The 19185-nt window shown below is 37.6% G+C and overlaps 1 gene segment (V, D, J or C); it reads right to left on the minus strand.

Moving 5' to 3' along the window:
- Nucleotides 1-13327: 13327 nt before the first annotated feature.
- On the minus strand, nt 13328-13976 carry LOC127440365 (T cell receptor alpha variable 19-like). The segment is given in 2 exon segments: nt 13328-13775; nt 13871-13976. Coding segments are annotated over 2 exon segments (420 nt in total).
- Between the last annotated feature and the right edge of the window lie 5209 nt (nt 13977-19185).

Genomic DNA, 19185 nt, shown 5'->3' on the forward strand with positions numbered 1-19185 from the left:
GCTGTATTTACATTGAAGTGTAACCACTTCATGTTCAAAAGCAGTTTGAATTCTTGTTGGTTGATCCACAGAATCTTCTGCATTGCATTCTGTCAAATTAATAATATAAACAATTTCAAATATCATCACAATACCGTATATCATATTAAAAATATATCATAAGAAGTAATTGTTTATTTAACATTAAATGTACTTGCCTAAAATAAGAGCCAACAAGAGTATATTCATCAGCCATGTTAACATTGTTTATAGATGAAGCCGGCAATATTTGTCAGATATTATGATGTTAATGAACCAACTCAAGTTTACATTTCAAAGTATGTGACAACAGTGTGTTTTTGCTGAAGCTACACACATAAAGGAGGAGCTTACATGCATTGTAGGCCACTCAGCACCACCATAGGTTCTGCCACAAGGTGGCCTTGTTAAATTACATAATTTTCCAGTGGCGATTGGTGTTTTACAGCAGAAATTCTCATTTGATTTTCAATCTTTTCACTTTTGAAAATAAAAGTATTTTTGAAAATCAGATCTTTTCTGACTTTTACTGACTAAACTCTAATGAAAAATAAAAATCTTTGCATTCATTTAAACAACAACAGGCAGTTTGAAAATGATGAATGATTTTTGTGTATCTTGAAGCCATGTTTTTTATTTTTTTATTTTATGAAATATTGATTTAACTACATTTGTGCCTCTCATCCAGACTAGATTGTTGTGTACTTCCACCAAAAAAAAAAAAAAAAAAAAATGCTGTCTAGTACCACAAAGTTTTGGAAAAAGATGATGTTAAATAACTGATAACAGAGTTTTCAAACAAACATGGATTCGTGTGGATTTGACCTTATCACATTCAACTTCAATATGCATTTAGTTGCTTTTATGCATTGATGTTTTTAGTCTTTACAGTATATGAACTAGTGGAGGATTGGTTGGCAGTGAATCTGTACTGAGGAAATAAAGAGTTAAAAAAAAAAATCTAGCATAATTGAAGAGTTATATTGAAAGAAAATGAAGTCTCAGCAAATGATAACTGACTGTTTCTCCCTTCTTTGGCTCCCTAGCCATCTGTTTTATTTATTTATATAATACATTGTATTACGTGTAATTGTGATATGCTAAATAATTATAAATTATCATCACTGACATTTAAACCATGTTATAAATGTTAAAATATCCAGACATCTCCAGTACAAAAACAGCTCTCTTTCTCTTAACTCTGTAGCACATTCTGAAAGGTTAACTTTATTTTTAAGGAATCCATCTATGTCATTTTTGCATAAGTATTCATTCAAATAAATAGTATAACCTAGAAATGCATTAGCCAATATATAAAACCATGATAGTATGTTTTGTCCAGTGTACTGTATGGTCATCTTCTTTATATGACTGGAATGATTTCTAAATAAAGAACAGATCAGATCCATGCCTCCATTTATGTTTCTTTATGATGTTTCTGGTTTACTTTTATACTTTATATGATAATCTTTTCAGCTACTCACAGGTGTCACCTCATATATTATTTTCTCCCCACTTTGGAATGCCCAATTCCCAATTCGCTCTTAAGTCCTCATGGTGGCGTAATTACTCACCTCAATCCGGGTGGCGGAGGATGAATCTCAGTTGCCTCCGTGTCTGAAACCATCAATCCGCGCATTTTATCACGTGGCTTGTTGAGCGCTTTACCGCGGAGATGTAGCGCGTGTGGAAGCTCACGCTATTCTCCGTGGCATCCACGACACAACTCACCACGCGCCCCAACGAGAGCGAGAACCACACATTATAGTGACCACGAGGAGGTTACCCCATGTGACTCTACCCTCCCTAGCAACAAGGCCAATTTGGTTGCTTAGGAGACCTGGCTGGAGTCAGTTAGCACGCCCTGGATTCCAACTCACGACTCCAGGTGTGGTAGTCAGCATCAATACTTGGTGAGCTTCCCAGGCCCCTGGGCTCCTACTCTTAGAGTACAGTAATAGAGAGCTGAATCTGACAGCATTAAACCATTAATAATGAGTTCTGTCGATGTGTCAGATGCAGTTGCCAGAAACCGAGGATCAGAAGTGTCAGCAGTACTCCATGATCGAGCACATTTATACGCTAAAAACACAGGTTGTCCATGAGAAAACTTTCTGTGCCAGTAGAGTAGAAAATTTTTGCTGCTTGTACTATATGAGCAGCTCAGTTTTACAGTTTCTCTTTCTTTTGTAATTATTTCTGTCTCTTTATCTGGCTCAATGTTGTCCCCAGCTGCCAAGCCTTCAAACAACCACAAAATGTAATTATTTTTTATTTGTTATAGCAAGGTGGACTAAATAATATTGCAAGCACAGGATACAATGCAAATAGTAAAGACTAATATCAATAAAACATTATGGTTTGGATGTTTAAAAACAAATTATAATCATTTAGAATCAGAATCAGAATGAGCTTTATTGCCAAGTATGCTTACACATTCTGTCTTGGTGACAGAAGCTTCCAATACACAAACAATACAACAACAAAACAGAGATAATAAAAACATAGAATAAAAATAAAAAGCGAATAGAAAATGTAAGTATATATAGAAACACACAATAAGACATATATATATATATATAGGGTTGGGGAGTAACGGAATACATGTAACGGGAATACGTATTTAAAATACAAAATATAAGTAACTGTTTCCACTACAGTTACAGTTTAAATCATTGGTATTTAGAATACAGTTACATTCAAAAAGTATTTTAATTACTGAAGAGATTATTTTTCATTTAGTTGTCATTTGTTTCACTTAATATTTAATCCTTTCAGATGGAAAACATTAATACATATAAATGATGCGATACAAAGAGCGTTTGAGCAGCGGTGAAACATTTTCTTATGATGTGTTACATTCATACGTGCAGACAGAGAAGTAATTTTGAAGTAAGTTTGGAACAGAAGAAATAGAAATAAACCTTGTGTAAATTTTCAGCATTACGCTAAGCTAAAGTGCTATTTCTAGCCATTTTACATGCACATGTTACCAGGCACGATCATATTTTTTTATCAAGAAAATTCACGTTGGATCATAATTTCTTTTTTTCTAGTTAGACTTTTGATATTAGGGCAAAAATCATGATTTCAATCTTGTTAATCTTTTTTGTATTGTTTTCCTGTAAAAATATCTAAAAATCCTTAAAACAAGATCAATAAGATTGATCTTGTTTAGAAGCAACACTGCATAAGATATTAAGGTTTTTCAGAGAATGTATTTTTAACATGTGTATTTTGTCTTACTGTACTGGCAGAGTTTTTATAGTCAAAACAAGTGAAAAATCTACCAGTGCTGAAGAAGTAATCCAAAGTATTTAGAATACGTTACTGACATTGAGTAATCTAACGAAATACATTACAAATTACATATTTATATATATATATATATATATATATATATATATATACGTATGTACAAATCTGTTATATACAAGAAAATGTAATGGCAGAAGGGTTAGGATATGTTGGATAAATTTAAATAGACTAAGCTGTTTATTGCACATAGTTATTGCTCAATTGGGCAGTTTTAACTGTTCATGAGATGAATAGCCTGAGGGAAAAAACTGTTCTTGTGCCTGATGGTTCTGGTACTCAGTGCTCTGTAGCACCGGCCAGAAGGCAACATTTCAAAAAGGTAGTGGGCAGGGTGAGTGGGGTCCAGAGTGATTTTTCCAGCCCTTTTCCTCACCCTGGAAGTGAACAGTTCTTGAAAGGAGGGCAGGGGGCAACCAATAATCCTCTCAGCAGTCCGAACTGTCCTTTGTAGTCTTCTGATGTCTGAGTTCGTAGCTGAACTAAACCAGACAGTTATTGAAGTGGATTATGTGCATCATTTCATCAATGACCCAGTTATTAGCATTGGCTACCTGTTCCCATAATGAGAATGAGTAGAATGCATATAACCATGTTGAATCATAACTCTTTGTGTGGCTTTCAGTGCTCTGAGTGTATCAGAGTCACTGCAGCACAGGAAGACACCCAGGAACTTCTTGCACTCTGTCACATGATGCTGTTTAGTCATCCTTAAGTTCCTGTTGAATATGACTGATAGTAAAATGAATTCCATTGTTAACCTTAGTAGCCAATACACGATACAGTACAAAGTGTTGTGTCAATACAATATATCTAATAAATGCAAGTCATAAATTATTACCCCTGTTTAACATACTAAAGGTATAGCTCTCCGAGAAATGGAAATTCTATCATTTACTCACTCTCATGTTGTTCTAAACCCATATGAATTTCTTTTTTTCTGTGGAACAAGGAAAACAACAAACCTCGTTTTAACAAGCTACTGCAAATGACAATTATTTGTCTCCCTCTACTGGTTTGCTACAGTTGATGCATGTTAACAATATTCACAAATTTATCAGTTACAGTTTCCTGAATGGCCCAAGTCAGTTCACATTTTTTCTGTCTTAACAGTTCAGTATTTTTGCATAATTATGTTTTTTATAACTATCAGTGGTGATCAGTGACATTCTAACTATATTATTACTATTAAAATTCCGAGAAGCCTACATCATTAAAAACAAAGGAATGGACAAATTACACAATCAAATAATTATAAAAAAATACTATTTTATATTTATTTATAGAGATATTCATCTTCTCATGTACTGTATTGAAGCAGGTTCAAAAAATACAAAGCATATTATTTAGGAGACAAAATAGTGGTAAGACCACCATGAATCTCATGCAGGTTTTTGTCTGAGTGTTTAATGTGTTTTAGTCACTGTGGGCTTCAGAGCGCAGTAGTACACAGCAGAGTCAGACACACGCAGATCCTGGATTGTCAGTTGAACTGTTCTTAATGTGGAGTCCAGTGTTGCAGAAAATCTCTTCTTAAATTCAGGCTCAGTTGTTCCTTCACCAAAAGCATATTTGCTCAGCATGAATCTTGGTGATCTGTTCGGTAGCTTTTTGTACCAGAAGAGATATACATTTGTATCAGTGCTGGTGTAATTACACGTTAAAGTCACTTGAGCTCCATCATTTCCAGTAATTTCACTTGAAAGCTGTTCAATCAGGTCTTGCCCCAAGCACACTGAAAATATAAATTTAACCATTAATAATTTACATATATTGAGTAACTCAGACACATACTAAAGTGTAAACAATGAAAGAATGTTCTTACCAAAATCATGTGCTGTTAAGATTAGAGCAATAATCACACATTTTGCCATTATTGAGTTAAAGAGGCAGAATATTTTCTAACTTTACTAATATATGTATATTCTTTGTTATCTAACTAAATATTCGGCTATATGTATTCTAACTAATGTGCCTCTCTGTCTTTACTGTAGCTGTCTGTTTTCTTTTCACACTTGTGACCATATTTTCAAGCCCTTAAGTGGTACACCCTGGCATTATGGATTTGGGATATGCTGCCACCCTGTGGTGAATTCATGTATTTCGTGACAACGTCATTTTTAAAGATCAGCAAACTTGTTGAGCAGACTGAGTAGTGTCAGTTGAGGGATTGTGTCACCTGTGCCAGATGAATAGCTTATCTTTATGGGACATGGATGACACAGCCAGAGGTGTCACAGTTTACAATCTGAACAGAAGTCACATGTCTGGTCCACAGTCACCATATCAGCAATGAAATTGGTTACTTTTAATTCTTATTGGTGACAGTTATAAGTGAAGTAACTTATGGTTTATTCTTTTACTTTGTTTTTTATCAAATTGTATTGAAACAGTATTGAATGCACATTCACACACACACACATTTGGCTGTGAAATATCTATCAATCAGAAGAACTTGTTTCACACTGTTATTAATGTGCTGTATATTGAAAAACGTTGGGCTTCTTGGGATTGTTAAACACATTAACACAGTAGTGAATTATTTGTCTAAGGCCAGAACACTTACTTTCCCACTTTCATTACCAACTTTCATTTTATAGCTCTTTTTAACCTAATCGTATCCACACAGGTGTTGTCACAGTAAATGCCTGCCTTTTGTTTTTTCTGTTGTTTTGTTACTTTGCTTTACTATTTATACTGTTATTAAAACTGCATATAGATCTTAACACTCCTGCCGTGGTGTCCTCGCTACAGAAGACTTCGCCAGACTTAGATCCAGCAGCTTTCCAACAGTTACACGTGCTTGTTTCAGCACAAGCAGCCATGCTTAATCACCATCAGCAGCTGTGCAAGCTCACCTCAATCACAGAAGAACTCTTTAAATCTGTGCAGCCAAACCCGCAAGTATCTGGAAAGGGGGTTTCCACTAACAACTCTGCCTGCAGCACAATGCACTCTGCAACCGTTGTTTATCCTCGACTCTTGCTTCCTGAGAAGTTTGAAGGATCACCCAGTAAGTGTCAAGGATTTCTCTTACAATGTGAGCTTTTTCTGTCTCAACTACCTCTAATGTATCCCACTGATGAAGCTCATGTTTCCTTCATTGTAACATTGCTGTCAGGAAAAGCACTAGACTGGGCTATGGCAGTTTGGAGTCATGAAAGCATTTTAAAGTGTTCCTTGTTTCACTTCCTAACTTGTTTAAGAGAGGTTATTGAGCATTCTGAGGGTGGGAAGGACCCGGGAGGACTTCTATTGAGTTTAAAACGGAGGAAGAAGTCTGTTGCTGAATTCGCCTTATCCTTCCGCACGTTAACACTTTGAAGCTGTTGTTCCGTCAGGGGTTAAATCCTGATCTTCAATCTGAGCTAGCATGTCGTGTTGAGGGGAGATCTCTCGATGAATTCATCAAACAAGCCATTCGCCTGTATAATCTGATTAAAGCCCGTCGTCCAGTCAGTTCTTCACAGTCACTTCACTCTAACATTGCTGCAACCAGTCATCATGAGCCCATGCAAGTGGGTCTTTCTTCTCTCTCCTCTGAGGAATGACGACACCATCTCCGAGAGATATTATGTATCTACTGCAGACAGTCGGGACATTTATTGGCTGCCTGCCCAACTCGCGGCGGTGAGTTCAGAACTTCCAAATTTAATTCTTATTGAACAGTTTGAACTTTCTCTCATGTTGCATGTTCAAAACAGTGAACATCAGTTGTCTGCCATTTTAGATTCGGGGGTTGCAGATAACTTCATTGACCTGGCTCTTGCCATGAGTCTTAATGTCTTTTGTCCCATGTGTCCCACCTTTACATGTCTCAGTGCTAGATGGACGACCCCTGGGCTCTGGCAAGATTCAACAAATCAGCCAACCCTTTCGTCTTCGAGTTGGACTCTTTCATCATGAGGAAATTCAGTTCCTCATCACTCACTCTCCTAAGAACCAGATGGTTCTTGACCTGCCATGGCTGAGACTTCACAACCCTGAGATCTCCTGGAGCGATGGACAAATCACTCATTGGAGTGCTTCCTGTTTCCAGTCTTGCCTCAACCTTCCTGAACCCATCTCTCTCCCTCCTGTTAGCACCACGACAATCCTCCCTGAAAAGGAGAGTTCGATCCTACCACATTGTTATTCGGATCTCCAGGAGGCATTCAGCAAAGCCAAGGCTACTCAGCTTCCTCCTCACCGTTCCTGCGATTGTGCCATTGACCTTCTGCCAGGCTCCTCTCCTCCACGCAGATGGATGAACCTGAGACTAAAGTCATGGAGGAGTACATTTTGGAATCTCTTGAAAAAGGATTCATTCAACCATCCACTTCTCCTGTTTCTGCTGCTTTCTTCTTCATAGAAAAGAAGGATGGGGGTCTTCGTCCATGCATTGACTATCGAGGCCTGAACTCAGTCACCATCAAATATCGCTATCCTATCCCTCTGGTACCAGCAGCGTTAGAGCAGTTATGAGACACCAAGATCTACACCAAATTGGATCTTCGTAATGCCTACAATTTAATCCTCATCAGGGAGGGGGATGAATGGAAGACTGCCTTTTCTACACACACTGGCCACTATGAATACCAGGTAATGCCTTTCGGATTTTCCAATAGTCCATCTGTCTTCCAAGCCTTTGTAAATGACACATTTTGCGATCTCATTGGCAAATGGGTTATAGTATATATAGATGACATTCTTATATACTCTTCTTCCCTCGACGAGCACATTCAACATGTCAGAGAGGTGCTCAACCACAACATCAACTCTATGCCAAGATAGAGAAATGTGAGTTTCATCAGCCTACCATCTCTTTTCTGGGATATGTCATCTCTCCTGAGGGGGGTCATCATGGACTCTTAGAAGGTACAAGCCGTGCTGCAGTGGCCACTGCCTGTGTCAGTCAAAGAACTGCGCTTTCTTTTTTTTTGCCAACTTCTACAGATGATTCATCTGAGGTTTCAGCTCAGTGGCTGCTCCACTCACCTCACTGCTCTGTGGTAAAGCTCAGAAACTTAACTGGACACCCCCTGCTCGTCAAGCCTTCGATAACCTCAAACGTTTCTTCACTACTGCCCCCATTCTCCATCATTCAGACCCCACTCGACCCTTTGTGCTGGAAGTGTATGCCTCTGACTCAGGAGTTGGTGCAGTACTCTCCCAACAACAAGGATCTCCCACCAAACTTCATCCCTGTGCCTTCTACTCATCCAAGTTATCTGCTGTGGAGAGAAAGTACGATGTCGGCAACCGAGAACTTTTAGCCATGAAGGTGGCTTTCAAGGAGCGGAGACATTGGTTAGAGGGAGCTCGTCATCCTTTTCTGGTAATCACGGATCATCGCAACCTGGAATAAATTCAGTCTGCTAAACGCTTAAATCCTCATCAGGCTCGATGGTCCCTCTTCTTCTCCAGGTTAGATTTCACCATCACCTTTCGACCTGGCTCCAAGAACACCAAAGCCGAAGCCCTGTCTCGTATTTATGGGTCCACTACTGGCAACAACCCTGTGACTTCCATTATCCCACCTACTTTCATTGTCACTCCCGTACAATGGGACATAATGGCAGACATCACCCAAGCTCAGAACCAAGAACCCACTCCCGCTGACTGCCCTCCAGATAAGGTCTTTGTTCCCAACTCCTTACGCAACAGAGTACTACAGTGGGTTCATGACTCGGCCTGCTCGGGACACTCAAGCTACTTGCAGGTTAGTGCAAAACCGGTTTTGGTGGGAGAACCTAGCAACTGAGGTTGCTGACTATGTAAAAAACTGCAATGTGTGTGCCACCTCTAAATCTATTCGACAGCTCCCGTCTGGTCTCCTTCAGCCTCTACCTGCCCCTCGACATCCTTGGTCCCATATCGCTGTAGATTTCGTCACAGATCTACCCAACTCTCAAGGTTTTACTACCATCTTAACCATGGTGGACCACTTCTCTAAGGCCTGTAGATTCATCCCTCTGCCCAAGCTCCCCTCATCTATGGAATGTGCTGAGAACCTGTTTCAGTACGTCTTCCACTTGTATGGCCTACCCGAAGACATTGTCTCTGACCGTGGTCCCCAATTCACCTCCTGAGTCTGGTCTGCATTCTTCAAATTGATCAACGTCAATGTAAGTCTAACCTCTGGTTACCATCCTCAATCCAATGGTCAAGCTGAACATCTAAATCAGGACCTTGGTAAATTCCTCTGGGCCTACTCTCAAGTCAACCAGCATGACTGGAGCCGTTTCCTGCCCTGGGCAGAATATGCTCAGAACTCACTGTTCAAATCAGCTACCAGAACCACACTTTTCAAGTGCATCCTAGGTTTTCAACCCCCCACTCTTTCCCTGGTCCGGGGAGCCATCCGATGTACCTGCAGTCGACGACTGGATGCAGTGCAGCGAGGCTATCTAGGATCAAGCTCACGTCCACTTACAGCATGCCATTCGCCGACAGAGTGAACAGGCCAATCTTCATCGGCGCCCTGGCCCTAACTATGCTCCTGGACAATGGGTTTGGCTATCTACCCGAGATCTTTGTCTGCGACTCCCGTGCAAGAAACTAAGTCCCAGGTATGTTTGTCCTTTCAAGATTCTTTGTCAAATAAATCCTGTATCATTCAAACTCCAGCTCCCTGCTAATTACCATGTTTCCCCCACCTTTCATGTTTCCCTGCTCAAACCCGCGACGTCTCCGAGAGAGGAGGGCCCTCAAGTCCCCCAGAGACCCCTTCCATTCCTCATTGATGGAGAGGAAGCTTTTCGGGTACACAAGCTCCTAGACTCTCAATGCCAGGGTCGGACGCTTCAATACCTGGTTGACTGGGAGGGCTACGGCCCTGAGGAGCATTCCTGGACGAACTCGGAGGACATTCTAGACCCTGCTCTCATCACTGAATTCCATCACAATTTTCCTAATCGTCCCGCTCCCAGAGGTCGAGGTAGACCCCAACGCAGACAACCTCCTCACGTCAGGAGCTGTTCGCGCGCGGGTGGGGGGGGGGTGCCTGCAACCTCTCCTGTAAGCCGTCAGAGGTCACCATCCCCGGAGTATTAACATCTCATGAACTACATTTCCCATAATCCTCCGCTCGGACTGATTACTCTCACACATTAACTCTGGTTATTTAAGTTCCCTATTTTCTCGCATTCAGTGCGAAGTCTTGTTTGCCTTGTCAACATTTCTGAGCGTTATTTACCCATCCTGTTTTCCCTGTGTTTTAACTCCTGCCTGTTTCTTATATTTCCCAGCCTGCTTGTGAGTTTTGTGGATTTATTGCCTGTTTACTGGATTACCCTTCTGCCTATCGGATTTACTTGGTTTGCCTTTCTGGACTGTTTGCCTGTGTACCGAACCACTGCCTGCCTTTTGTTTTCTCTGTTTTGTTACTTTGTTTTATTATTTATACTGTTATTAAAACTGTATATGGATCATAACACCCCTGCCTCGGCGTCCTCGCTACAGGATGTATGTCATGTAGTTTATTGAAACCGAGGATCAGAGGGGGTCCCAGTACCACTCCATATCAGGGCATCTTTCCAAATTAAATACTGAGTTTCTACTTTAAGATACTGTCTATACCATGCAGTGAAGTACATAATTAAGTAATACAAACAGCAATTGTTACTTCGTAACATAACTGCTGTTTGTATTATATGAGCAGTTCAGTGTCACAGGCTCTCCTTTTCTACTGATGACATTTGCAGCACTGGTCCACAGCCATCACACCTGCAAACAGTAGTTTTTGGAGCTTCTCCAATAGAACAAATCACATTTTCTCTTGAATGTTTCGCTCAGTAAATTCAAAACCATATCTTCTAATCATTCTGTAAAACATAAAGCATTTTATGATGCAAAATATTTACAAAAGATGTTGGTAGGGTCATACTGCAAGGAGGACATTATTCAAAATGTTGATATTAAGAATCCAAGAAAGTATAATGTCTATAGGCACAATATTTCTGCATATAACAAGTCTCATTTTCTTTTCCTCTGCCACTCCATAAAATATTAGCCTGTTTTTTACTGGCACTATTTTGATCACAAAGGTCTAAAAAAATACTTTTCTTATCTAAAACATGCATTGGCTAAATGTATGCTATACATTGTGTGCAGAAAATATGAAATATTAGTAAACATTTTTAACATCTATGCATTGACACTGTATATTGACTCATTTTGATGAGCTACCTGCTCGACTCTCTCACACACCCACCTATGTCGTCATAGAAACACACACATACTAGATGCATGCCTAAAATTTTCTGCTCACTGTATCTTTATAAACTTTACAGATGAATGCATTAAAATCATATACTGCAAGTTAATTTGTATACCGGAAAAAAAAAAAAAAAATATATATATATATATATATATATATATATATATATATATATATATATATATATATATATATATATATATATATCGTGCAGCCCCACTGGCTGTCTGTGCAGTTATACTAGCATTTTAAAATCCTGCTCATCTAATCCACCCTCTTACCTGGCATAGTCACTCAAATTCAAATGTGTCTTCCTCAAGAGGGCACTTACTGCCAGTAAAGCAGAATCTTCCATTGGGCCGCATACAAAACTCAGGCCCTTTTTTGACTTAGTCTTTGAAAGGAAACAATTGTACATTAAAAGTATGCTGGTTTAAATCTACTAGTTCAAAGGATTGGACCAAAGATACAAATGGAAATACACCGTAATCACAAACGACTGTGATTGGTGCATCCTGAACAGGGCTGAGAAAAGTAACAGGTGCCACGTGACTACACCTTTATGCGACAGAAGCTGTCGGACAATAATTTACACATGACTAATGATACTGAGAATTTTTAATAGTCATTAAAATGGAAATAAAAAGCATTTTATAAATTTTAAGTGTTTCCTAAGTGGTAAAACTGCCCAAAAGTTAGTCAAGACATTTTTGATTCTCTGAAAGTTGATAGGAACATGTCCCTATCATCCCTACCTAAATCTATGCCTGTGCTGTTTGGAATTGCTCTTTGTACCAGAATAGATATGCATTTGCTGCACAAAGTGTATAAAAAGTGTATCTGCACAGTAAAGTCATTTGATCTCCCAGAATTTTTTCTCTTAAAGGCTGTTCAACACTGTCTTGAACCCTGCACACAGAAAATACATTGAGCAATCAATAAATTAAGTAACTGACACAGATACATAAGAGGAAATTGTTGAGAGGGAATAGTTTAAAGGAAACGTTCACCCAAACATAATTCTCTCATCATTTACTTGCCCTTATGCCGCCTCAAACTCACTCACACTTTCTTTCTTCTACAGAACACAAACAAAGATTTTTTGAAATATTTGATTTGTTTCTCACCCAAAGCTATCATTTCGCTCCAGAAGACACTAATTAAGCCACTCAGATCATATGGATTACCTTTATACTTTAAGTTTTGGACCCCATTGATTTACATTGTATGGACTAAAAACACCTCAAACATCCTTCAAAAAATCTTTGTTTGTGTTCAACAGAATATGTGGTGCATCTAACCATCTTCTGGTTTCCTAAAAGCATTACAATTTATATTACATTTAAAAATCATTTTTAGATTATTTTGTTTTATTTTATATTAACTGTAAGAGTATTGTTTTTTTAAATCATCCCTTAAATTAGGATCATTAGTTCCTCTAAAAATTAGTTTAGAATGCTATAAGAATGTGCTATTTAATAACTGCTTTTGAAAACAAATAGTTTGAAAAGTGCACTAGAGAGGTAGTTTATTGCATACATATGTATGGGTGTTTGTTGTTAGTGACATAACCATCCTGTCTGTCACATATTCACAAGACAAATTTACACTTAGTTCAATAAATATGATATACAAATGCTGGTTACAAAATTAAAAATTTTAAAGATGTTTCACACAAGAATACAAAGATAACTTAGTGCACTTAGACATTTATTACAACAAATTTCAGTCAATCAAATTCACTCTGCATACTGTACCACTACAAGAATTAAGAAAATATTTTTAATTGCTTAATTTAAAGGTTTCTCTAAATAATATGTATGTTCTTGTCATGTGAGCTAACAGAAGTCAATGGAATGTGGATTTACACCATGTCATAAGATTAGGTGCTTCCTCTGTTTTTGAATGAGTGCTGAATATGCTGTGATCACTGTGGGCTTCAGAGCACAGTAGTACACAGCAGAATCAGACACACGCAGATCCTTGATTGTTAGTGGAACTGATTCTGATGACTTTATCGCTTCAGAGTGAAATCTCTCCTGGAACTCTGTGCCATTCTCTCCTGCTCCATATGTATTTCTCCTCAGGATGTACTTAGGAAAATCATTTGCTCTCTGGATGTACCAGAAGAACTCTGTTTGTCCAGCAGCTGTTTTGTATTTACATTGTAACGTTACTGATCCTCCTTCAAACTCAGTGATTTGTTGTTCTGGCTGATCAACTTTCTCTTCTCCATGACACTCTGTAAAGGCATAAGAAAACAATTTTAACTTGGCCTCTAATTGTGCTAAGAAACTGTTTAAAATAATTAGGAAATGATACATTTGTCCTACTTACCGCAACAAATTGATGCAAAAATGAACAACTTCAACAACCAAAGTGTCATCATTTTTATGTGGTGTCTGAAACAAGAGGAACAGAAAAATAAGACAGTCAGTTCTGTCAGTGAGCAATGGAGTGTTTAAAAGCATGGGAGAGGAGTTTGAAGCAATTCCAGAGAGTATTGTCAACGTGTTTACAGTGCCCTCTTCAGGACTTTTTTTTTTTTTTTTTTACTGTCATTTTTTTCTTTCTGTTTCAAAACATACAGTATGTCATACAGGGTTGGGAGGGTTACTTTTGAAATGTATTCCACTACAGATTAAATAATACATGCTGTAAAATGTAATTTGTAACATATTCCGTTAGATTACTCAAGGTCAGTAATGTATTCTAAATACTTTGGATTACTTCTTCAGCACTGGTAGATTTTTTCATTTGTTTTGACTATAAAAACTCTGCCAGTACAGTAAGACAAAATACACGTTAAAAATACATTCTCTGAAAAACCTTAATATCTTATGCAGTGTTGTTTCTTAAACAAGATAAATCAAAATGATCTTTTTTTTTAAGGCTTTTTAGATATTTTTACAGGAAAACAATACAAAAATTATTATCAAGAATATGATTTTTGCCCTAACATCAAAAGTCTAACTAGAAAGAAAAAAATTATGATCCAACATGAATTTTCTTGAAAACAAAAATATATTATTGTGCCTGGTAACATGCGCATGTAAAATGGCTAGAAATAGCATTTTAACTTAGCGTAAAGCTGACAATTTACACAAGGTTTATTTCTACTTCTGCTCCAAACTTACTTCTCTGTCTGCTCGTATGAATGTAACACATCATAAGAAAGTGTTTCAGCGCTGTTCAAATGCACTTTGGATGGCATCATTAATATGTATAAATATTTTCCATCTGAAAGAAATGAAACAAATGACAATAAAATGCAAAGTAATCTCTTCAGTAATCAAAATATGTTTTGAATGTAACTGTATTCTAATTACCAATGATTTAAATTGTAACTGTAGTGGAATACAAATACTAATATTTTGTATTTTAAAATATGTAATCCGTTACATATATTCTGTTACTCCCCAACCCTGGTCATAGATATTCAGTCAGTGTTCCTTATTATAGGCTACCTATCCCTTTTGGGCCTAAGCTGGTCAGCCTATGTTGGTCTACCAGCCTGATCAGACTGGTCTGTTGGCTGGTTTTAGAGAGTTTTGGGGCACTTTTCCGCTGGTCAGTCTGAAAGACCAGCCTTAACCAGCTAAGACCACCAAACCATGTTGGGTTTTTTTTCTGCAGGGATGACAAAACTTCCATACCACACTCAGAACAAGATTTAACATGTGTCCAGTGCCAACAAGGTTACATTAGATAGAATACACTTTCAACACTTAAACACAAATGATCATACATACTGGTACCGTACATTCACATTCTATTCATGTGTATACAGTGACAGGAAAATGTTTATTTTACCCTTCAATATTTATGACATACAGTATAGCTGTCCTTCCTTGCTCAAAATATAAGAAACAGAAAGTTTACATATGCCAGATTTAGAGGAATGTTTGAATGTGAACTCCACAGACACTGAGAATCATTCACGTTGTATCAGATGACAGAGCAGACTACTAATCCACTGTGAAGCACATATTACATGTAGATTATTTATTTATATAATTAAATCACAGCATTTGCGCTTTAATCTCAACTCAACTTTATTTATATAGCATTTAAAACAACAGAGCTGACAAAAGTGCTTCACAGTTATAAAATGTAAAACAAAACATCATAACAACATTTCAAAATTACCACATACACAAACACCAGTAATCTAAAATTAATTTGTCAGACTCAAAGGCCAGTGTAAAGAGATGAGCTTTCAGACGTGACTTAAAATTCACTGATCACACTGTGGTGACGTGAACTGTTTATCTGGAAAAGTGAAGCTTCCAGCAAAAAAACACGCATCATAATAAAAGCACGATTTATAATAATGGTGCATTCAAGTTATGTAGGAATTACTGTAATTACAAGATGGGAACTCAGAGGTTCTACTCGGAGCCCTTCACGTCCTCAGATCTTGTCAGTTATTAGTTTCCATAGAAACATTTATAACGCCAACACGGCTTTGTATTTGATAACAGTAAAATGTTTATCACGTCAGTTATTCACCTCTATATGCTTTAAGAACAAAAAGAAATGCTCCAGGCATCAACGGCATAATAATATAATAGCATATTAAACATAAATATATTCACTACCTTTAATTGTTTCAGCCATTGCTATTTTAGCTGCTTTTCCACCATATGGCCGAATGGTTCTGAATATGGAACGAAACGGTTACAGTAGCATTTCCACTGGAGCACAGTTTGGCACAGCACGATTATAAACCCTTCTTGGCCCGGAATTCTCGTCATGGTTAGCTAACTGAACTCAACCGTGCTGGTAGAGTGGGTTTAGTACCTGGCGACTCGTTTAGTATATCTTCATGATTTTATTATGATGGTTTAACTAGTATCGTAGCCTAAATTTTTTTTTTTTACAAGTCTTTTTCGTCAGGAAAGTAGATTACTAGCTCATTTAAACTTAAAATACATCAATATATTCTCATAAAATATTTTCATATAATAATTATATAATACTTTGTCAATAAATATCCTATTAAGCTAGTCTGGGAACTTTTACACTTCTGCATGTTTGTTTACGGTGGCAAACACAAGCCTTCCACAAATAATGGTACCTCGTGCCTTTTTCTCTTTACTTTCCTTTTTGTGACATGGTCCGTGTCTTTGCTGTTTGTTAGCAGAGTAAAACCAGGGAAAAAACAGTCCTAAAAACTGGAATATGCGATCATCCTCCATAGCGCGCAGCACTCGCTCCAATGTTTACCTCTCACGCAGATCTGTTACGTACATTCTACTAATTTCATGGCACCACAGTGGAAAAAGAAAGCGTAACCAAGCCAACTGGCCTGAATCAGCACAGAACGGTACAGTTTTGTGACAAGAACTGTTCGGCCCTATGGTTGAAAAGTGGCTATTGGTTCTTTTCACATGACGTCATGACTGTCAAGTTGGAGCTTTCATAAGCCGCTTTCCACCATCCAGCCGAAAAGTTCTTGTTGCAAAACCGTTCCGTTCCATGCCGATCTGGGCTCTTGTTGAGTACAGTTAACTAACGTTGCAGAGAATTCCGGGCCAAGAACTATAATCATGCCGTGCCGAACCGTGCTCCAGTGGAAATGCTGGTGTTACCGTTCTGTACCGCGCTTAGAACCATTCGGCCTGATTGTGGAAAAGTGGCTATACAATTCCGAGTTTACAACTTGTAATTTTAAATAATAATACTTAAGCAATATATCACAAGCAAGACTACTAAATTAAAATGTAAAATATGGAGTTCTGGAAAATAATAATCATTAAACTATAATTATTTAAATAACTATTAAATGATTAAAAATAACTAAACTGGTGTGTTCAATAGCACATTATCATATTAGCATATTTTTGCTGTGGTATCGAAATTGGTATTGAGAACTGTGAAATTTCACTGGTATTGGTACCGACTACTGAAATTTTGGTACCCTGACAAAACTAACCATATAAATACACTTTAATATCCTGATGTGAATATTTTTTTTATGTTCTGAATAACATTTTATTTTATCTCCACATTTATGATTTAATTTTATTTTTGATTGTGTTCAGACGAAGTACTTGATGTAGTCAAATGAAAATGAGGATCAGAGGGGGTCTTAATTCCAATCCTTGATCATTCAGATTTATATTAAATTGTGAGTTTTTTATTAGTTTGCTGCCTGTACTAATAAAGCCAAACAAAATCACTATTTGCCTCATGTGAGCAATTCAGTTTTACATGGTCTCCTTCATTATTAATGAGAGTGATTTCTTTGTCTGGTCTAATCTTGTCCGAAGATAACACACCTAAAAAAAATAGCATAAGAATCATCAGTGGAACAAAGTAAGACAAATATCTCTACTGCAGTCAGAAATTGAGATCTGGTCAGATGTGGCATTATGATTTTTGAACAATCTTTGAGGTAAAAATAAATAAACACACACAGTGTCATAATGAGAATCAGCAGCAGATAACTGTCCATGCTGGGTCAGTACCAGATCAGTGCTGTGTTAATGTTTTCAGCACTCTAAGCTGTTAGTATTATCCATCTCTGTGTGCTAATGCAGGAAATCATTGAAGGATTTCCTGTTCTCTGTTGTATGCTTGTTGGATGTCTTCTGTTCTAATGACAATTATTTCTTACACTCTTGATCTGATTCTATCACTGTTAAATATAACTGCAGTTTGTAATATATTGCTAAATAAACTTCCAATATTGATTAACCTGGTGTAATTTAATTACATTAAGTGGTTTATAGCACTAAAGAAAAAGAACTTGAAGAAGGGGGTTTGGGTGTTTCCATAAACTTGTATGAGGAGTTTTATTGCTCATGAGGTTTTTGTACAGTGTAGATGAGATTTCTGTCATTGTGGGCGTCAGTGCGCAGTAGTACAGTGCAGAGTCTTTTACTTCAGCAGGAAAGATCTCCAGGTGCACAAGATTGTTGCCTTTATCAACTTTCGGTTGAAGACGGGGAACAGGGTCACTTGTGCTTCCCTGTAGATAAATCCAAACCAGGAATTCAGGTTTGGATCTCGGATAATGGCGGTACCATTGCAGGTTATTTACAACTCCTTCATATTTACATGAAAGAGTGACCTTTTCTCCCTCATATGCAATTGCCTTGTTCTCCAGTGGTGTTATTGTCTGTGCAAATGTGTCCCCTGCAAATCATAATAGAAAAGAATTTAAAACAACCTGTTCTTAAACAATGTGCAGCAAAAGTAAATTAAAATATACAGTAAAAGTATATATCCAGACATAATGCAAAACTACTTCTTGGACATTGTTTGACCCAATAACTAAAAGACAAATTTCATTGACTTACTTTGAATCAACAATAGCAGAAGCAGAGCACAAAGAATCCTCATGTTTGCACTTTGAGAGGTAAATTAATTTGAGTGAGTAGTTTGCTCTTTTTTAAATCTCAGCAGACTCCTCTTGTCTGTCAGTGCAACTGCAGTGAATGAGAATCCAGCATTCAAATCATTACAGCTCTGGATGATCAACATTTGAGGTAGAATATGAAAGTAATATGATAAAAAGAAAGCTGTAGCAGTACAGTTCTTTTCTTGTGGCATTTTATTAAGCATGATATAAAGGCCATCAAATATCCATTATGTTGGTAATTGGGCTGCTGTATTATCCCATGTCAGAATCATCCAAATTCGAA

This window comes from Myxocyprinus asiaticus, chromosome 5, assembly GCF_019703515.2.
Source record: "Myxocyprinus asiaticus isolate MX2 ecotype Aquarium Trade chromosome 5, UBuf_Myxa_2, whole genome shotgun sequence".
NCBI lineage: Eukaryota > Metazoa > Chordata > Actinopteri > Cypriniformes > Catostomidae > Myxocyprinus > Myxocyprinus asiaticus.